We start from the raw sequence: 22,432 nt of genomic DNA, 5'->3' as shown, positions 1-22,432 counted from the left end.
CCTCCTTTCATCGCTTTAGTTTCGCCCGTTTGTTGCTTTCTTCTTTTTCTCAACGCCCACGTTGTCTTTTAATCTCCGCGGGCTTTTAATGATTCTGGGTCCGGTTGGCTCACAGATGGCAGTTGGGAAATGTTTAATTGAGACGTCCAAGGGAGAGGATTTTAAGTGGCACCTTGAACAACTTTGTCCCCCTCTCTCCTTTTTTTTATTATTTTTTTTAAAAAGGTTTGTAGAAAAACCATAAATTGGCTTTTGGCCCAGTTAAATCTCTTTCATATGCTCCTACAATGCAGGCTGCAAATCATATTCCTGCTGCAGATATTATTCTTCAGCCGAATCAGTCGAGCAGAAGGGATTTAGTGTTGGGTTTCAGCTTAGATGAGGTGTTTTTTTGTTCTTGGAAACGGTGTACAGCCGCTGCGATAGTTTTTCTCGGTGAGCCCATTGCTCTCCTGTTGCACAGGCTTATTAGTCCCCCTTACCTCCTCCCTTCTCTTCTGCTAGTTTCTCTCGTTGGAGCGGGGCCCTCTGCTCTGCTGTCTGAAGGGGTTCCTGAGACCTTCCACATTATGACAGTGGGTCTTTATGCTTGAAAGTCTACTTGTTTTACGAGCTTGTGCAGGCGTGATTTATTTCCCTAGAACACGAGTGCGTTGCTCTGAAGGCCAAGTGGCTGTGGTTGACGGGTCTGGATCAGCTCTTTGGAGAAGAGCCCTTGGACGTGCTTCTCATCCCGCGTGTCTCTGCGCTCGCCCAAAACGCGCCGCCTGCTGCTCCCTCTGGCTCCGGCTGCTCCACCCGACGCGAGCACAGAGGGACGCCTGTACTCGCTCTCGTCGACTCGCCCGTGCTACTTCCTGTTGTCTTTGTTCGTTCTATTCTTTGCAGCTTCGTTGGGCTGTCTCATCTTGTAAATGCATCTCCCCGTTGAATCTTCTGCTCATCTCTCATCCTTCCGCTCGCCGCCTCCTGCTCTCCCTCGCTGTTCAAGCCACAGTTCCCACAAGCCCCGGGGGCCACAGCTGTAGCTCGTCCGTGTCTCCCACTGACCTCGCCGTGTAGCACTGGGGAACAGCTGTTCCCTGTGTGCACAGTTTCTCACACACACACACACACACCAGCGCTCCGGGGGAAGCCTGCAGTAGGGGGCAGTGGGTTTGCACTTTTGGGTTCATCTTCACAGTTCGAATACACGCCGCCGACGTATGCGGCCTGACACGGACATGAACTCCGACCAATTGGCCCTCGGACGGAGACGCAAGCTGTATGTCATGAAGAAGAACACACTGCCGACCTATAACCTCTGTGCTGGGAGCACAATCAGCCAGACGGAACGACGCACACCCCTGTCAGCCTCAACCTAAGCCACCAATGAAAGGCTCAGTCCCCCCCTTTTGTTCGACTGGAGTGACCTTTGACCTGGGTGCCGGGACGCCACCCAGCTTTGGAGCCTGAATTCTTTCACATGAGACCAGGTCGCCCCTTCAGACGTGTCTTCTGACTAAGATCCATCAGTTGTAGCCTGAGGGGCCGTGCACTGTGGGGACAAAACAGATAACAAATAATTGAGATACATATTTGGGCTTATGTGATATTATTATTATTATTTTTATATCACTACATCTGTATTAATGCTGTTATCATAGTTATCTATTAGATTGTAGCTTTTTTTGTTTTTTTGTAAGACTACAGTCGACTTCACCGTAAATTGACTGTAACTTACCTGCGTTACATTAGTTTGTTACAGTAGGATAACTGTTTTTGTGTAGTTTGTGTATTTGACGGTATATGACAGAATTTGACCGTTCATTTACAAAAGTACAACCCAATACTTTTGCATTTAATTCCCCACAAATAAAAATAAAAAAGGACATGAATATTCAGTTAATGCATAACTGTTTCAGTTAATTACATGTCCTGGATATATGTAATATTTCATGGACAATAGGGCTATAGCGCATGTGTAGAAGAATAAAAACAAACCCAAGTGCCAAACCCCCCACACTTGACGTGAAGCAGGCGGATTGGGCCACACACACAGATGTACAGCTCAGGCCCTTGACGGTACGGAGGCTGCATGTGAATGTAGACCTCCAGCTGACACCGATCCATGATTAATGAATCCAGGTTAAGTTTTGGCTCCTTAATGACTAGAGTCTGAGAAGTTGAGGAGCCTATCAATATTTGACATGACTCTTGAGCGTGTTTGCATAATTGATGCGGGAATTTAAATTGAATCATAATTGCATCATTGAGGACGTTACATCCTCTGTCTCTCTCTCATTATTTTTCCTGTCCTTTGTATCTCGCATTTATTTTAAGGCCAAATCTTCACACCCACCTTCACTTTCCCTCCCAAACACACACACACACACACACTCAGACGTGTGCCGACAGACAATCAATGGGATCTCGGGGTGTGACTGACGCGCGTGGTGCTGATGAACCCACCGGGTAGCATATCGCTTTGCTCGACGCTCTGCACGTGATTGACAGCTGTGCTGCTTCTCCTCGGCTCTCACGCTCGCGCTCCCCGGGAGCACCGGCTGTCTCCGGCGTCCCGCTGCTCTCCAGTGTCGTGCGGTACATACTCCGCCGCTTGATGCCGATTTCAAAGTCACTCTCAAATGTTTGTGTGTGGGGGCAGAAGGGGGGGGGAGTGGGGGCGAAGGAGAGAGGGATATGTTGGCGTATATGTTAATATGGAAGATAATCAGACTTTAAACCTCCTCCCATCAAATGTGACGCTGTGTGGCGTGTAAGGCCACCTTGGCTCAAGCGAAAGAGAGGCAACCATTTTTGTTGATCTATTGATTCAGGCGTCGCAGCTTCCCAATTAAACGAGCTGTTGAAAATGAATTGATTCATCAAGACATAAATTCACATGTCACATGTCATGTCATAAAAGTAAGAATGAACGAAACTTCATAGCTTCTATCCGACTTTATCAGGCAGATGTTAATGTACTTGTAACTTTAAACTTGTTACTTGTATGGTTATAAAGAAGTTCGTTTTAATTTTTTCAAACCTTTGTATGAATTTTGAATGAGTGAATGAGGTGTTTTATATGATGTCCAGCTAGTTGAATGAAATCCCTTTGTGTATAAAACATCGGTGTTGCAGCTTCAAGGGTTGTCCTAAAAAATATATCTGAATCTTCTGAATTTGTTTAACATTACGACTGAAGAGTATAGCGCAAGCAAAAAAGACTTATGGGACATTTGGCTCCTCTTGGTGTAGAATTCGCTCGCTAGTTACAGCAGCTGCTGAGCAAAGTGAAAAGAGGCGGGACAACGTCCAGGGGCTAAAATCATGTGACTTTAGGGTTAGTCGGCTTAAGTTGTTAAGCTAAGCAATGCAAAATAAAACACGTGGGACAAGAACATGTTCTGTTTTAGTTCATTGTCTCACTTCTGACCTCCCTGCTTCCAATCGTTAGAGTACCAGTCAGAACAGAGACCAACAGCACGTTAGGATTCAGTATCACAGGGAAACTCCAGTCACTTTAAACCCTCTTTCATAGAGTGAGTTGAAGTCGACACCGCCCGCTCTCGCGAGTCTCTTGAACCCAATCACTCTTCAGCCCTTTTTCTGCTTTCTTTTTTTCCAAACACTCGCCGGGCAGAGCGTTTGGAAAGAGACCTGCTCCTCCAAATTCCTGCAACGCCAACATTTCAAAGGGGCAATCTGGATTGAGGGCAGCGCGCCTCTCCGTGCGCTGCTCAGCCATCCGCGCGCGCCGATGGTCGCGGCGCCGCCCGGCCCGGCCTCTTGGTGCTGTGCTGAGGGACCCAGGTGGCTGCGGGGCGACGTTTATAGGTTGTCATTCGGAGGAGTCTGCAGAGGGAACACACTGTAATGTGCTTGCACAGGAGACATTAGAGTCGATTAGGTCTCTGCTCACCTATTGGAGGAGAGCGGGGGCCGGCCTTCGCCGGCAGATGGGACCCCCGATAAGGGCCGGCGGTGCTTTGAAAATGAAGAAGGGCTAGTGTGTGTGTGTATGCAGTGTATGCATATTTAGTTTGGAGTCATTGAGTCAATGTTGTTGTGTATGTGTGTGTCTCTGTTTTGTGCGACGAGAGAGCGTGTTATTCAGACTCTCGTCATGAAAGACCTGCAACGAGCGCAACGCGGACGGAGGCAAACCTTTCTCCCTCCACCCTGGATGTCTCTTTGTGTGCGTGTCAGATGAAAGGACCCCTCAGTGAGGGGCGACTCTCCGCGCTCCTCTTTCACTGGGGCTCGATGACAAAATGTGTCGGTGTTTAAAAGAAGAGGCCGCCGCGCAGCATGCGCCAACATGTCTAAATCCCAAACACACACACACACACACACACACAGCTACACCGCACAGTGAGGAGTCCTGAGGGCCATCTGGAAGTGCCGAGCGAGGCACAGCTGGTCTCCAGTGAACATCCACGGAGGCCGGACCCCTCGTCTGCAGGATCGCACAGCGAGGCGCCAATCGTTGACTTCAGATGCACGGCGCCTGTGAAGCGTGATTCTAGCTGCCCACGAAAAAACAAACGCGGCCCAAATATTACGTGCAACGTGTTTGGAATAAGTGTCGCCTGGTTTGAAGTTGACCTCCATCCATGACTTGCTTGGTGTTGATTCTGTGCAGACAGTAAATCCATCCGTTGGCAGTGGAAGAAATGCGAGAGGACAAATTGAAAAGATTTTGAGGATAAAGCCGTCATCGTGAATTAGCATTGCGGCTGGAAGACTTCTTGTTATCAGGGTATTTGTAAGATATTCAGGCTTACACGTCGCGGAGTAGCTGGAGGGGGAGATCGGGCCGCTGACTTGAACAGATTCAGAGGTTTGTGCGAGCGCACAGGTTGTGAGTCTGCATGAACATGAGCCCCGTCTTTATCGCTGCACATGTTGTTTTTCTGTCCTTGTTTAGGCCGCCTGCAGCCATACTTACTCGCTGCCCTGCTCCTCGTTGGAATAGTGATGGGGATCCACCGCGGCTATGCAAACTAGCGCGAAATCTCGGGAAAACACTTCCCGTTGCGTTCCGGGGGCGAATCCCGGCTGATGTGGTTTATTTCTTATCGGCGGCGTGAGCGGACTTGATGTACATCGGGCGTGAGGGCGCGCTCGCCTGTCACGGTGAAACATCCTCCTGACACGGAAGGAGCTTTTCAATCTTTTCCCCTTCGCAGCTCATTATGCAAATAACCGCTGCGCCTCTCCGGAAAGCTCCCAATCAGAGTCAGAAACATCGCAGACCCGTCATCGGCGCTTCGTTACTCCCCGTCCGCAGGGGTGCTGTTATTTCTTACACTTGAAACAACCTCCTTGAGGTCTCCAACCGCTTGCCGCTAATTGTTTTCGCACTCGACGTGCGCAGGAAGGCGACCGTCCATGTATGCCGGCGACGTTGTAATCACGGGTCCCAGTGCATCCTGGGTGTGTTTATGTTCACAGCCACACGCGTGACAGCAACTGCACTCTGGATGTGTTTGCTTTGTTCATTTATCAGGGGGTGTTTTCCACACTCCTCGGGTTGCCTTGAAATTAGCACTTCTTTCGTGGGCCTTGTATATTTTTTTTTATTGGTGATTTTGTATTCTTTTTTTGTACGTTTATCCTGATCTAGTTAGAGATGCATTTTTGTGGTTTGTATCAGGTGGATTGGTCGACTGCCGGGGACACACAGGTGCCGGGTAGAAGCCTCGGGTTTGGCATTTTGCTCCTCGTCAGAAATGACCAAATTTGGCTTGCGGAAGAGTGACGTAGACTTCATATACGACTCAACTTGTCAATCACAAGGTAGCCCCGCCCTAAAGCATACCCCACAAATGGTCTATTTCAAGACTGTAAATGGCTATAATATACTAAATGAAATCATGCTGTATTGAAAAAGACTTAAAAACTAGCAATGAGACTGTTTAGCTTACAATGTTTTTTGGGGTGACTTCTTTACAATCTGACACGTTTTTGCAAGCCGAGGAATCGCCCCCGGATGGACGGGAGAGAGAATGCAGGTTTAAGGCTTCAGGAGAAGCGCTGCCCATTCGCAGCTATACCCTTATGTTAAAAATAAGATGTGTATTCGTCCTCAGCTGGCTCGTAGCTGCTGCTCTGCCACATTTCCGTCACACGCTAACGCTCTAAATGTGGGGAACCGTGGTGTCCTTTCCTTCTGCCAGCTGTGTTTTATATGCTGAGCTGCACAGTGACGGCCTTTGGTCGGGGCGCTCTCCTTTGAGCGCCGCGGGGCAGACCTCGGGGTTGTCGTGGGGGGGGGAAATCGACCGTTTGTTTGGCTCCATGCGAGACCGCTGATTGGAGCCGGCAGAAGCCGCCCCAATTACGCTGATGAATTAGTTTCAGCGTGCAACAGCAGGGCGCTGCGGCGTAGAGGTAGGAAGATGGGACGCGCAGAAAGGGGAAGGCATCTGGATGCACGCACATACACATGCTTACACATTAGCACATACACATCAGTCACTGGTTCACCGATTCCACTCTAGAGCTCATATCTGCCACTGTGTGCATGTCGCACATCGTATCACCCTCAAACATGCATGAAACGCGCGGACACACACACACACACACACACACACACACACTCCTTCTGAGTGAGTCTGAAGCCGAAGATGCCTCCTCTTCTTTTTTTTTTTTTTTTACCCAAAACCCGCTTAGCCGGCACATCTGTCTCCGTCTCACGGGAGCAGACGCAACAATATGCTTCAACTTAGACTCTGGTGTTTATGGGGAGGATGAGACGGCTGTTTAATTACTGCTGGAATCTCTCCGTAGTCTGTTATTCAATAGACAAATGAGCACATCTGTGGCGTGACACAGTTAATGATCAATCATTTTTATAATCTTTCCACCGCGCTCACAGCGGTCTGCAGAAGGACACGGCGAGAGGAAAACTGAGCTTTCTTTTGGCCAAAAGGAATGATTTGCCAGGACGGGATGCTTCTCTTCTTCTTTATCAAAACCTCATGAGCATCCACACACACACACACACACACACACACACACACACACACACACACACACACACACACACACAGATGCCTCTGAACAAACCAAGCGAGGGTGGCAGAGGGAGACTGGGAGGCTAATGTAACAGTGTCAATAAGTGGTAAATCGGATCCCGTGTCTCTGCTCTCTGGGAGACTCTGAGGCTGCTCGTGGTTTCGTGTTTTCATCACTCCGAGGCTTCGTGCTCGGGCGCCCGGATGCTCAGCGCACACCTTCGGAGATCCGGGCTCCCCGGCATAGTGCATACGGGCTGTAGTAGACAGTTTTGTGTTGTTTTTTTTTACTTCATTTGGTGGCACTTTATGTTTCACTGCATTTCAGAGGCTCTTTTGTAGCCTAAGCAGTGCTGCTGCGCTGCATATGTGAGGTGAACATGGGAGGTTACAGGACGTAAGAAGGAAAGGTTTCTATTCTAAGAATCTAAATGAGGTTTTGGCGCAAAACGTACTTCAGAAAGTGTAAAGTTTCGACCCAACCAATTTGCCAAAAATAGGAATTTGTTTCTTGCAGAAACAAACAGGATTAACGTTGCGAAACGATCAGTTTGGTTTAAGCAACCAAATAGCTTGTTTAAGGTTAGAAAAAACGATCATGGTTTGTGTAATAGTGGCTTTTACAGAAACGGAGAAAACATTTCTGTCAACATTAAACTTTAGCCGTAAAGTGCATTACTTATCACACCTGCGGGTGTACGTAATATATATATATATATATATATATATATATATATATATAAATACACACAATGGAGGCAGACACACATGCAATTAAAAGAATAGAAACCTAACACAGGCAATCGCGGCTCAGTTGTTCCCTCTGCGGCAGCTCAAGGTCACAAGCACATAAAGGAGCTGTTAGAGCTGCAGAAAAAAATGAGGAGAAAGGGAGGTAGAGGAGAAGAATGAGGAAGAAAGCGAAAGTAAGTTGTGCAGAAACAACAGGAGGTGGGCACACAGAGGAGCAGGGAGGGAGGGAGGTGAAGGTTGTTTCACAAGGTAGAGGACGTCCTCCTTTAAACCACCTCCTGCTGCCCCCACCCCCCCCCCCCCCCCCCCCCCCCTTCATACCAACGTCAGAAACACTCTGGATGAAAGCAAATCCTCTCTCTGAAGCACCGGAGTCGGGATAAGGATGCACAGCAGGTGGATCATGTGAGAGGGTTGTATCCCTGCCAGGAACCTTGCCAAAATGTGCCTCCTGGTGATCGGCTCCAGAGGCGCGCCGCGTATAAAACCGTCAAATGGGGAAATTGAAAAACAATTGCGCCAAGCACACGGGGGCGAAGTAGACATGTGAGTCGATAAAACGTCAGGGCCGCTCCATTAAAGCCACGCGTTGGTATTCACCGCCATCAGATGCCGCCCTGTTTTATGGGCTGTTGCACACGCGCACGCACGCACGCACGCACGCACGCACGCACGCACGCACGCACGCACGCACACACACACACACACACACACACACACACACACACACACACACACACACACACACACACACACACACACACACACACACACACACACACACACACACACACACACACACACACACACAGCGTGCAGGCAGACCGCTGGTGTGTAAACGAACAACAGGCTAAGAAAGCGCCCTCGTTTCCATCGGCAGGTGGCGGGACGTCAACGTGAGGGCGTGCAGATGCCGCCTGTTGGGGGGGGGGGGGGGGGGTGGTGTGTGTGTGTGTGTGTGTGTGTGTGTGCGTGCGTGTGTGCGCGTGTGCGCAAGCTCATGACACTTACAGAACGTTATGCACGTTGATTCATTAGAGAAGAAATGAAGACGAAACCAGCTGGCATCTCACCGGCAGCATCACCCATCGCCACCGCGTTAACATGCACGCACGCACACACACACACACACACACACACACCGCTTCGCCTCCAGCCCTGCCCCGTCAGCTCGGCAAGGCAGCATTCACTGTCACTGTGTGTGTTTGTAACCTCAGCCGTGTATAGACAATGGCTAAATGAGTAATGATTTTCTGCCCCACCGGTCTCTTAACCCTCAACCCGACAACCCTTAGGGCTCATTATTATTTTTCATTTGAAAACCATTGCTGTCTTTTTAGTTGAATTGTTGTTTAAGATGTATAGTTAATATAACTAGATTGATGGCATAGTGAGTACAGAGAGAACCGTTGTGAGAAAGCACCACGCAGAGCGTGACGGCGAGGCGGAAAAAAAGATGGGAGAAGCGCAGACAGACGGGAGAAGCCGTGAGATTGAGGCCTTCGGTGACTCGGGGAAGGTGCGTGCAGTGGAGGGTAAAGGAAGCACTATATTAGAACACGTACACGGCGCCATCGCTGGTGTTCAACAGTACAGGAACTGTTCTGCAGCGTGATGCAGACCGGCCCATGCCAACATACACACTTTCTCTCTACTTCTGTGTCTCTCACACACACACACACACACACACACCGAGCCAGCTGTGTGGTGGAAGCAGGTGTCACTCTCAGCTCATTACCCCTGGCAGGGTTGATCACCCTGTTTGGAGAGCAATAACACACAGCTCCCTACGGAGATATGGGGCGGGGGGGCTGGGAGGGAGAATCGGCCTCCTGCTTTAGAGATAGAGGGATTTAGAAAGGTAGCGAGTGAAGGAGAGGCGCTGTGCAAATGTATGTTTGCTGTGATAGGATTAGATTGGGGGAGCGGGAGGGAGTAAATGGATGGAGAGGCTGTGGTGTGAAAATGAAACGGAAGCAAAAGCATGAGAATTGTGGAATTTTGTATCGCGTTTGAGTTTTTTTTGGCCATTGTTTCTCTCCCTAACAAGCACATGGAGGCCGCAAAGTCAATTGCTGAAAAGTGAGTTTACCGCAAAGGTCATTAAAAATACAATCCGAGAAAAGAGAGGCTGCCCAGCTTGCCCAAACACATTTGGAGAAGAAAACGAAGGTGAAGAGGAGCTTAATCTCCAACTGTTCGTTGTAAACATCCACGAGACTCCAAAATTCTAATTTGGCCCAACTTACTTCCTTGCATTTGCATTTGAGTGAGTGAAGGTTTTTAACCTTTCAATCAAGTGGTTTATATGCTCTGACCAAAGTGCCGGAGACCGTATTTCACATCAACACGAGCAAATTCCCCCCAAAATGTGTTTGTGTGCCGTTTGAAAATGAAAAATGTCCCATTGAATGTGTGCACATTGTGTTCACAAGTCCCACCAGCATGGAAGTTGTGATACTCTCCAGTTACAAACTTCATCACAAGAAGTTACTGTGCTGTTTGTACTCCTGCAATCGCACACACACTCGGGTTTTTTTTTCCCATGAATAACACGTTCTCGCTGGCGTCAGTGAACTCATCGTACCCGTGTGTCTCTGTGTGCAGGTACGACTACAAGGAGATGCTCCACAACTCCACCTTCTGCCTGGTGCCCCGCGGCAGGCGACTGGGCTCCTTCCGCTTCCTCGAGGCGCTGCAGGTAAACTGAGCGCACACAAACAGACACACGCGAGAAGAGCACTTCATGCAGGCGCCGTGGATTCCCACTCGCACTGCGAGCTCCCCCTCGGCACGTGTTTTAACGGTGATGCTTCTTGGATTAAAGCATCACTAAATCATTACCCCCATCATTCTGAGGCTAATAGTGTAATTTGCATAAACAAAAAGCACCTTTGCTGAATGTCTCCAAAGTGCTTTTTCTTTTTTGCAACACGATCTGCAGAGAAACCGTTAAATTGGTCTTTGATTTTGTGAAACGAGATTCCCAATTTTGCTTGTATTAAACGTTCATTTTGAAGTGCCAGATTGAGATTTTAGGTTCTGTGGAGTTTCCACAACAGGATGATGCTTTTTGGAGCAAACTAAATACTTATACTACACAATACTCCATGTCAAGTTCAGCTTTGGTGATGAATTTACACAGGTGAACAATATCAAACTCGACGGTTCTGACCTTTAAATAAACTTATCGTGCAGCTTTATTGAATCAAATTATTTACAATCCCTAGAAATAATTGCCAGGGGACGGTAATTGGCCGCGTAGGGGGAGAATCTAAAGAAACTCCCGGAGCTATTGTGACTGAACCCTTTCATGTTGCCAGCTAGTTACACATATACTGCGTGACTCTCACTGTCGAGCTGCTTGGTTCATTTGGTCAAGACCAGGAGAAAGTTCTTTTGGTGTCACAAAGAGCTCACAGGGGTGTAATTGAGTTATTTCTGATAAAGGACATGAGTCTGGGCTGATGGCTGTTGTCTGTCCCACACCTTTCAAATGGTGAACTGAAACAATCCTATAAAAGCACATCACCTTTAACAGCTTTTAAACAATTAATCAGGTAATATACCCTCGCTCGCGATGCGTTACCGTGGTTACCAAGTGATTATACACGGGACTTTTTACAGATTCATCCAGAGATTTGTATGTTCCGACTTAGTTTAAGTCACAGAGAACAAAATTCACGGCCACACAGATGCAAAAATGTTGTTTGGACAAAAAAAAACTATCTAGAAAGTAGTGCGTAAGTTGTTTACAAAGGTAGAGTTGTGAGATCTTTGACTGTTAAGTGCATTTTAGGTCACATTTGCCACTCATGATGTAGCAGTACTATGAGCACAATAACCTGTGTGGTAAACTCTCCCCATATGGACCCATTTTCCAAAGGATCTGCATTCACCTCCACCACTCAACACCTGAAAGCTAAACACTTCTTTTTTCTCTCCTCTTTCTATAACTGCCGCATTACTACTGCACTGTCCTTTGCACCTCCTTACCGCGCACAGAGTGCGCTTATCTCACTATCGGCTGCCACACACACACTCTTTACTCAGGAGGAAAATATGCCCTCTCCTCTTTGCTTTCTCCATTTGTCTGACTCACTCCATCCATCGACTCACATCAGCAGCACATGAAGACAGAGGGAGAGTATTTACAGGCTTTGGTCTTTGCAAGAGAACGCAATAGCGAATAGAGGTCGGTGTGCGTTGCATCAGTGTGTGCCTGGAGGTTGTTTGTTGTGGGTGTGTGTGTGTTTTGTGGAGGCAGCAGCGCCTGAGGGCCGGCTGTGGTTTAGCTGACACCTTTATGACCTGGGAGTGACAGGGCCGTCATTACGTCAAACTCCACCACTGACGCACAAACACACACACGCACACGCACACCGTCGCCAGCTGTTCCCTCTACCTCTTCTCTCATCCCTCCATCCCTCTGCCACTCCTTTGCCAAAGGCCACATTAAGTCAGTGGCTCCCATCTTTTCATCTTTTTTTTAATACATCTATTCATCCTCCTTTCTTTTTCCTTTTTTAATTGCCTTTTTTCCTTTTTTCACTCGTCCACCTGCTCACCTCCTTTGTGTAATTCACTTGCCAGCACCTGAAGTTTCCTTTTTGATATTGACACTCTAACAGCTGCAAAAAAGAAAAGATGAAGTCACAACAATGTAAAAAAAAAAACCCTCCACTAACCTCAAAGAGAACGAGAACCGTTAAACGAGTTAAGACATTTTTGCTCTTGTTTGAGTTCTTCTGGGTCTGGAGACTTCCAGCAGGGTAAATGTAAAAACGATAAACGTTGCCTGGTCGAAATGAACGCGGCATGTTCCGCTCTGCAGGATCTGTTCTCCAACCAGCGGCGGCTCGCTGTCTTTCAGAACAGAACGGACATCGTTACGCTCAATTCCTCGCTCGCCGTGGCTACGAGCCGCCTGCTCATCTCGCTTATTTTATTTCTGTCCATCTGATCGCTGAGTTTTGTTAAGCTAAAGAATGTTGCGAGAGTGTCCGCTCTACTTAAATTCATATTCATGCAATGTATTAGCAGACTTACCCAGCCAATCAAAAAGTTCTCCTCAGCTTTAGCATCTGTAAGCTAAGAGTTTGTGTTTTTAGGCCTAAGAGTAGATGTTTTCACTAACGGGTAGGTGGCGTGTTATGTTCACTAACCAATTCGCAAAACTATTGTGACGTAATCTTTAGTACGTTCATTTTAGGGAGCTGCATTTCGCTCTCAGTGAAGTTCAGCGCTTTGATAAAGTTCCTTGCATCTAGTCCGCGGCTGACAACGCCGTCGTCTACAAAGACAACAAAGGGCTTCTGCTGCAGGGCTTCAATGGCCGTGCCGAGCCTCAGTAGCAATTTTAAGTACGAGTTATCCACATCACACCAAAGACGCTTGAAAATCAAAGGAAATCCATTTTCTTTCCAATTGGAGTGTTTAGGCCATTAACACAAAGGGTCACGGGAAAAACACAGACCGGTCGATTACAATACAGTGCAGCGCTCATTACCCGGATCGATATGCAGCAACGCAGGCATGATTAAGCAGTCGCTCTGATTGTGTTTGTAACGGATCTTCCCTGTGTGCGTCTCTCAGGCTGCGTGCGTGCCAGTGATGCTGAGTAACGGTTGGGAGCTGCCTTTCTCCGAGATCATCGACTGGAACACGGCGGCGGTTATCGGCGACGAGAGGCTCCTGCTGCAGGTGGCTACACCAAGCTGAACTAGACCCTGAACCTCCTCTAGGCGTGGCTGTAGATCCCCCGAGCAGCCCGGTTTTTCTCTGAATCCGGTTTTGTTTTGGAGTTCTTGAGACTAAACCAAATGCAAGCAGCATGCCGAGTCTCCGAGTGCTTCAGAATGCCGCTCATGGCTCCCGTCGTGATATGAGAGGGCAAATGAATACAATGAGCAAATGGATTTGGCTGGAATTGCTTGAACTTCACGGGGGAAAAGTAATTATATGCCCATTAAATCCTAATTTGAATGAAGTGTGTAATAATATTGTTTGACATTGAGTTTTATAACTCGGCGCGGCACCATTGAGCCTGAGCGGGACGTCTGTGGATTTATTTCACAGCTGCACAATGTGCTGAGAAACAAGGCATAAGTTAAAGCTTGTGTTTCCCTAAACGCAGGTTACATCTCTTACAATCAAAGCATTTGCTCTTTTTAAAACTGCACCTGGAGTTTATTTACTACAATAAAAATGTTCCCAATTTGCAGCATATGACGGTATTGTATAATGTATTTATTTGCCATTCATACTAATTTGTTTTGACAAATAAACTCACATATAAATTAAACTACACAGCTCTTGAAGTAAAAGTACAAAGGCTGCTGCGGCTTTTTAGCTTTTCTTTCCTAATGCTGTTTGGTGACTGATAGTCGCTGTTGTTGTTATGGTTTATTAATTTATCGTGTTTATTGAATATAAGGCTCCAGACAGTTAGGATAAAAAAGAAGGGGGAAACAGTGAGCCAGTGAGCTCAAGCTACAAACGCCTTTAAGGCTCCCTTATTAAAAAATATCTTTATTATTCGTCCAAAACCAAAGTTTGAAAACAAAACAATGCTGTAAACGGACAGACTGTCTCTAAATCTCTAAAGCTAAGCTAGCCGTATTCATCAGCTGTTGAGAGGGTTTTTATAACTTGACCTAAAAAACTAACACCTAAAACACTAAATTATCGCATAAAATTAAATTTTATGCGACTAATGTGGCCGAGATTAATGCAATCAAGTATTTTAACGCAGATAACGCAACTTTTCGGTTTACTTCCGGTGTCCCGGAGGTGAATAAACTTGACCCCGGAAACGAAACCGCCGCTAGCTGCAGTCGGTTAACGTTCGATCGGAAAGGCCGAGACGGTAGCTCAAGACGGAAAGAGCTTTTTGCATTGGAAGTAGAACAAACGGGCGCGGCATACAGCGGAGAACTGTGCAGAGGAATAACTCCACGGGTCAAACAGAAGAGGGTTTAGTCCAAAACGGACCACTTAAAGCACCGCTATGCTAAGCTAGCTGCTAGGCTAAGCTAATTGCTAGGCTACATCCAGCTCAACATCTACCCTGCAGAAAATTGCGACCGTTGCCCTAAAAGTGGTTTTTTAAAATGTTTTGGCTAAATGTCGGCAGGTTGCTGGCACTTCAAAAACAGATGAGAGTTGAGAGCAAAGTGCACGAGGACAACAGGAAGAGTCGCTAGTTCACGTTCCACCCGGTGGGATTCTGCCTACAAGATGATCAAATGTGCTTAGTTTTGTGTTTAAAATACAAATAAAGAATTAAAATACACGCTTTCTAAAGTGATCACTCGTTACTTGTACGATCTATTGACAGCACTACCTACAGAAACCTGCAATACCCGCCATCCCAGATGAGTCCAGAATGATAACCGGCTGCTGTTGTGTCCTTTCCAGATCCCGACTACGGTGCGCTCCATCCACCAGGATAAGATCCTGTCCCTCAGGCAGCAGACTCAGTTCCTGTGGGAGGCCTACTTCTCATCCGTGGAAAAGATAGTGCTGACCACACTAGAGGTGAGTCTTTGAGACGCACTCATGGGTCGGCCTCTCCGCCTCCGTCCTCTGCTTCCCCTTCATCATCAGTCTTCCTCTTGGAGGCTGCAGAGTCTCACTAATGGTCGCAGAGACGACGGTTCTATAGCAGCCACGGGAGCATTTCAGCACTAAGTACTTTGCTCTTTGGCACCAGCTTTGAAATTAGATTTTTCCAAGCTAGTTCAGGGGATCCAAACGATTGGCCTCAAAAACTCACTCCGCCTCGGCTTGAAAATGACCTGTGAAGCCTCTGCGATGGGAACGGACTGTGATCCCGTGTGTGTCAGCCAGCCCCCGCTAAACTGTGCCCTGTGACACATGCGGCGTCAGAATCACATCTCCATATGTCGAGGTGTGTCAGCCCAGATGCACATGGCGCCACCCAGGCATAACCTTCCTGACGCGCTGTCACTCTGTGCTAAAGAGCAAGGTGACAAGGCAAAGGCTTGTGACTGTGTGTGTGTGTGTGTGTGTGTTGAATACAGCGAAGGGCTAAACTCTTAATCCTGACTGACTGTCCTTGGAACAAAACAAAAAAAACAGGGAGAGGAGAGTGTTGGGAGAAAGGGCGATGAGGGGAATGGTTGGCATATGTTAATGGCGTTGCCGTGGCAGCCTCCGATATAACGAGCGTCATGGTTTATTCATCTTGCCGAGGCAGCACCTCCTCGTCCTCCTAACTGCAGATCTGATGATACACACACACACACACACGCGCGCGTGCAAATACACACACCGATATCTTGACAAATCTCGTGGCGCTCGCTCACAAAGTTTTTTGTTTTGTCTTTATTGACTTCCCACATCCACTCAAGTCCTTGTGTGTTTGTGTTGGTTTGGAGTTGGCGAGCAAGCAGGAAACCCGTGTCCAACCTATCATGCTGTGTCTCCTGTCAGGAAGCGGACGCATTTCGACCAATCACAAGGTCAATACAGCCGAGGCCGCGCGCCGCCGGCGCACCTATTAAACGCACCTATTAAAGCCGAGCTCCCAGGCAAGCGGGATTTATCTATCATGCTCTAATTGGTTGATTGCGGCTGTTCGGAGGGGAGATTGAGTCGTCCATCATGTCCCGACTGAGGGCTGCCGACGGGGGAGGAGCCGCAGCCAAGCGAGCAAAATTGCCCCTCCATGAGGCGCAAGAGCCCCCCCGAGTTTTTATGGTGGCGAGGCAGTGTTTGTTGTAGAGACGTTAACGGGTTTCAAGTTAATCTCTTCGGCCGAAGCGAATGGTTATCGACTGCACCCCCGGGACGACGCTAGGGAGAGCGAAACAAAACCCCAAACTCCTTCAGTGCTGCAGTTTTCCACATCTGCACCTTCCTGTGATGAATTCTGATGTGTCCGTGTCAATATTATTACAGTAAGCTCCCTGCGGGTATATTAGTACCTTTTGAACAATTGGAAAAGCCATCAACCGCTCAGCCCCCCTTGACCTTCTTCACCTCTCGCTTCCGAGCCGCCGGCCGCCGCCTCCCGGTTCACCCGAGGCCGTAAAACACCATCGCAAACCTGTGTCTGTTTTACTAGGCAATTCAGCGTGGCTCGAGGGCACGGGGCGATTTCTCTTCTCCTCGGGGTTTGCCCTTTCGCCGGTGGCCATCGGTGGGCCGCAGCTGAAGGGCGAGTGTGGGCGGAAACTGCAGCCGTTGTGACGGTTTGACTGGCCGCTCCATTTGGGCACAGAGAGGGTCGGGGCAGACGTGACTGACAGGCGCTTAAACACTGCTGTCAAATGGATAAAAAAAGGGTGGTGCGGTTTTGTCTGCAGAGGAAATATCACACAACAACAGAGATTTTTTTTCAGCTCGACTTTGTGCCTCGCCGACTCGCTCTTGACACAATCGTTAGCCGCTATTCAGGTGATACAAAGCGAATGTTTGGGAAGCTCAGCCAGCGCTCCAACGTTCATGTGACGCCCGCGGACCCACTTTCATTAGCGCTCTCCACCTGTGGAAAGCATTGAAACGGGGTTATTGGAACGCATTCATGACTCTCCGCGTCTTGGTGTTCATCTTCCTTTGCAGTCTGAAATGTGGTGTTTCTTTCATTGTTGGTGGGGCGATTACGAGGCTCATTGATCAAATCCTTAATAACCCACCCCCCCCCCTCTTAGGTTGTTACTCCTCTGAGATCAGACTGTTGTTGATCAGATGTGTTGTTTGTGTAAAAAAAGCTATTTAAATAGGAAGCTTTGTGAATGGGAGGCCGTGAATCCGGAGAGCCGCTGTAATTTGAAATGACACCAGTTTGATCCCGGCAACAGACCGCGTGTCCCTGCTTCTTCCTTTCTGGCTGTCAAAGCAACACGGATTGTCATCCGCGCGGGTTTAATCTGTAACGTGGTTAATGAGTAATGTCGGATGCCTTACGCATCACCTCATGTGCATCGCTCTGGGATTCAGCACAACATGCAACATTTGGAATTTTAATAAAGCTTCTAGAAAAAAACAAATCAAAAATGTTTCCTGATGAATCACGTAGGATCTGGTCTTTTGAGGAATAATAAGATATTTTGGCCTCTATTGCTTAGATTTTGTCTTCTGCAAGATTACCAAAGTTTTAGATTTAGGTTAAGTATATTTACGTAGTCCAAGAGCACACATTTGTCTCACACAGGTGGATGACTTTGTGTTTCTTTCTGAAACAAAGTACTGAAGGATTCACTTCAGGAAGTCAAGTACAAGCTCACTGCCCAAGGCGTCAACATTGACCGAGCGGGCCGCTATTTGACAAACTGCTGTCTCTTTAAACATTTTAGATGATGACTAAAGATCATTGAATCCGTTTTTAAACTTCTGTGTAGTCGCTTTAACAGTTTGGAGATCTAAAAGATGTGCTATTAAAAAGCTAGCCAGCATATAGCACTCTTTGCATATTTGCACATCTGCAGTATTGAATGTGTGTACCTGTTACACATGTTCATTTCCTGGCTCGATCTGTCTTGATTTTGTCTTTTTGTATTCTGTGTTAAAAGTAACATTTTATAACAAGAGGTCAAGAGAAGGATGTGCCTCATGTACAAAGTGGACCGTAGTTGGAGTAGAAAGGAACAAAGAAGCTTGTTTGAGGTTGTTTATTTTTTTATTTTAACAAACAAAAAAAATTGCAGTCCAAACATTTACATTTGAAAAGAACCATCTTGAGGCGGCCTTGAGTTTATTTGTGGTTCCACGTGCAGATCATCCAGGACCGCGTGTTGGAGCACGGCTCCAGGAGCAGCCTCATGTGGAACAGCCACCCTGGAGGGCTCTTCGCCCTGCCGCAGTACTCCGGATACCTGGGAGACTTCCCCTTCTACTACGCGACACTGGGTTAGTAACGCACGCACGCACACACACACACACACACACACACACACAGTGCTGCTATGTGACGCTTCTACACACAAGTGGACCTGAACTGAACCGCAGAGGTTGGTGGGAAAGTCCAAACAGCTAAGTACATTTTGGTCAAGCTGTGGCTGTGGAGCTTTGACGGGATTATGCCCCCCCCCCCCCCCCCTCCCTCCCTCCAGCGCGCCGCAGCCGCATGTTGACGGATGTTTGTGTTCGTCGCGCTGACACATCAGTCGTCCGTCACCGGGTCTTGAGTCAGCGTTGCTACTGGTGCTGCCGCCGCGGCGAGACCAATCCGTCCCGCTACGAGTCAGCAGCACTGTGTCCACCCCAACCCCCCCCCCCCCCCCCCCCCACCCGCCACTTATCTGTGACCCTGGAGCCTCTCCATCCCTCTCTCCCTCACTCCATCATCATCCGCCAGCAGCACGCACACACACACACACACACACACACACACACACACACACACACACATACACACACAGACGGCCGTAGCACGGCCGCGCAAAACTACACTGATGTAGCTCCGGAGTGTTTGGGTGGGCGGGGGGGGGACATCAAATTGACGGATTACAGCGCCGGCGAGTTTATTTGTTTGCCAAACAGAACGCAATTAAGCAGGGACGGGTTTTAGGAGACAAGCCGGCTTGTTGCTGATGGGTAATTGAGTAAAATCAAAGCTTCCAATTGACACGTCGTCTTGTTCTCTGAGAGACAATGAGACACTCAGACTCATCGGGCATCACAGCAGTTTGTTCTCCTGGAATCCAGTTAAATGGACTTTTCATTTAGAAAGCTGAAAGACTTTGGGGGGCTGTACACAATGTGTACTTGAGAATAATAAAACCCATATAACAGTATATATTTGACAATGTGTCTTGTTCAACATCCTGTGATCAAAGCAGCTTTAACAAAAGATATCCCACTGCTGATCAAAACAGCTTTATAATAACTATATTTGTATTTTTGAATGATCGGATCTGTCCAGATTAAATTGTAGTGGATGATCATTATACTGACGTATGAGAATGTATTTTTCTTTGTTCTGTGTTTGAAAGTGCAGCAGCGTCTTCAGCCACAGTTTGCTTTACCTCGAGGACCACGCACACTGTGCTGCTGCATCCCAATGGCCCATTTCGTTGCTGCTTCTCATAAGTTAACACAAAGAAAAGAATCATGGGAGTCAATGTAAAAAAAAAAAAATACTATAGTTAAAAAATGAACACTAAGTGGACTCCATGATTACTATAAGCAAATTATTTGAACTGCGTGATTCTGTTGATCAACCTTGAGATAATAATGGACGTATTATAACTGTAAATGAAAACAATGTATATAAAATGCAGGGACATCTATACTGAGATCGCCTTATGGCCAGAAGTATGCGGACCCCAGACCACGGTGGGCCTGGCTACTGGCCCGGCCGCAAATCACTGGTCAAAAATGTCAGTTGTGTCTTTGCGTTGGGATTCGCCTTCTCCGGGACCAAACCGTACAAAAACACCCAGAACGTACGTAAAACCTTGCCTCACGTTGGCAGGAGGCGAGGTTTATAGAACCTTCGGAATCAACCCCAAACCAGCCTTTGTGTTGCTTTGAATATTTAGCATGTGAGCTGTGTAATGTGCTGATAGAGAGATAAAAAGCCTCTGAGAATCATCTGCCGAGGACAGAAAACAGCATGCACATCCAAAATTAAAAATGAGCTGAACAACCGTAATGTGGCTGCAGGTTTTTCTCAATGTTTCATGTTCATGAGCTTATTGTACAAATTCATGGGTTTGAGAAAACTGCACTCATAACGTTGTGAATCACCGGGATAGTTTGCCGACTTTTAAGACTGCGTTTATTCCTCCTCACAAAGAGTTGCTCAGGACGGAGGCTCCTTTAATGCCGTCTCCTCCGCGCCACGCTTTGTTGCTTTGGGTTAGATTACATTTAAATTAAGAAAAGTTGAACATCTTGTTCCATCCTGCTCAATATCTTTCTTCCGGCTCATTTTCAGCCTCGGTTACTCTCCTCCGACATGAAGCCAGGCTGAATTTAAAGTCAGCACTTAGTTGTCTGCTCATTGGGCTGCAGAGTTTCCGAAATGAAATATTCATCGTTCAAGGAGATTTGACATTTTCAAAACACGTTAAAGTTGTTGCTTGAAAATGCACATTTCTCACTATTCTATGATCTATATTTTTTTGTGAACTTCCAGCAGTCTTGTTTCAAGTATGCAGTGTTTGTAAATGAGGGCCTCTCAGATTTGTTCTCTTAAAGACGTTAAAATGACAAAAATGTGTTTAGTGGATTTGTGAATCTGCATGAATGAGTGACTCTCTCCCCGTTGTGTTCCAGGTATCAAACCCTACCCCAAGTTCACCGCGGTCATCCATGCCGTCTCCCCTCTGGTGTCCCAGTCGCAGCCCATACTCAAGCTCCTGGTAGCTGTGGCCAAGTCCCAGTACTGTTCACAGGTATGCCTTTATTTGTGTGTTTGTGTGTGTGTGTGTGTGTGTTTACTGAAGAATCATCCATTGACCTCCACCCTGTGACTGCCCAAATTGTGCGCATTAAGCGGCTCCTATTTGCGATCGCATTTTCCGACCAGATCAACAACGTTCATCTTCCATCCCGGTGTGTGTCTGTGTGTGAGTGTGTGTCTCTGCGTTGGTTTGTGTGTGTGTGCGTTAACTCCGGTGGATTGAATTAGTGCAGCAATTTGTAGCAGTGGTACATCTGTCTCCATGGCAGCGAAGCCCCTTCAGCACAGCTGGAGACGGCATGTATTGATTCCCCTGCTTGCTCCTTACCAGCACAGGAAATGAAATGGAATTTTCTCCCCAATGGCTGTTTTTTTGTGCGCGTGTGTTTGTTTGCCCAGCACAGTGCATGAGTAAGCAGTTCTGTGTTCTGTAGGAGTTTGCGTGAGTGTGAGTGTGTTTCACAGGAGTAATGTGTCCGCGTGTGATTGTTTGGGCAGCGGGAATATACGATATGAATGTGTGTTTTTTGTGGGTAGGGCGCTTAAACGTGTGTGTATTTGTGTACACGCTATCCGTGTGAGCGGATATCCCTGTTAACACGGCTGGTTAGTATTTGGATAAGATTTGCCAAATATGCGTTTTTCCATGAGATACATAAACATCATCTGCTCTCACATCAACAGATCGTTTTGCTTACTTTTCTGTTTAAAATGTTTCCTTGTGTCAGACAAACAATATGCAGCATGTGATATGGGATTTATTTTCTTATCTTGGTGAACTCGACCACTCGTTAAATCCCAGGAATCAATGGGTGACAACAGAAGGAGCTTGTCAGGACTGTGGATGCTGCACGTCCCATAATGCAATTAGGGAGACTTATTTATTATTTGTTGGATCTTCCAGATAAAAGAGTTTGAGAGACGCACATTTATTTCCCAACTTTCTAGCTTAGATGTTCAGTCCCTCCTCCCCAATGATGTCACCCAAAGTCACTTTGACAAGTGACTGAATCTTAAACAGACTTTTCCTGCCTGAAATATGTGGACGTCTTTCAAATTCTACACTTATTGTTCTCAATCCCAAACGATCGATGACATCAGTCATCCTCCTTGGGGTTAATACAAGAAACCGGGTTGGCGATCTCGACAAGTGCATCAGGATACCTCAGCTCCTTATGGCGACAGCGCGTCTGCTGAAGACCCGACGTCACCAGCACACTTTCAGCCGCCCCCCCTCGACAGAGAGGGGGTTGCTGAAGAGAGGGATATAAATAAATGAACGTAGGGGAGAGAATGAAAG

The 22,432-nt window shown here is 47.3% G+C and overlaps 1 protein-coding gene across 1 annotated transcript in view; it reads left to right on the top strand.

The window, feature by feature from the left end:
- The window catches only part of ext1b (exostosin glycosyltransferase 1b), a 78,907-nt gene that overhangs the window by 43,531 nt on the left and 12,944 nt on the right, over positions 1 to 22,432 (top strand). The window contains exons 2-6 of the mRNA XM_040188551.2: positions 10,365 to 10,458; positions 13,353 to 13,460; positions 15,177 to 15,296; positions 18,500 to 18,632; positions 21,006 to 21,124. Of these exons, the coding sequence (XP_040044485.2) occupies positions 10,365 to 10,458; positions 13,353 to 13,460; positions 15,177 to 15,296; positions 18,500 to 18,632; positions 21,006 to 21,124 (574 nt within the window). The remainder of the gene's footprint in view (positions 1 to 10,364; positions 10,459 to 13,352; positions 13,461 to 15,176; positions 15,297 to 18,499; positions 18,633 to 21,005; positions 21,125 to 22,432) is intronic.

The sequence above is a fragment of the Gasterosteus aculeatus genome, chromosome 10 (assembly GCF_964276395.1).
Source record: "Gasterosteus aculeatus chromosome 10, fGasAcu3.hap1.1, whole genome shotgun sequence".
NCBI classification, from domain to species: Eukaryota; Metazoa; Chordata; class Actinopteri; order Perciformes; family Gasterosteidae; genus Gasterosteus; species Gasterosteus aculeatus.
The sequence above is the reverse complement of the archived record's forward strand: the minus strand, read 5'-3'. Positions and strand labels throughout refer to the sequence as shown.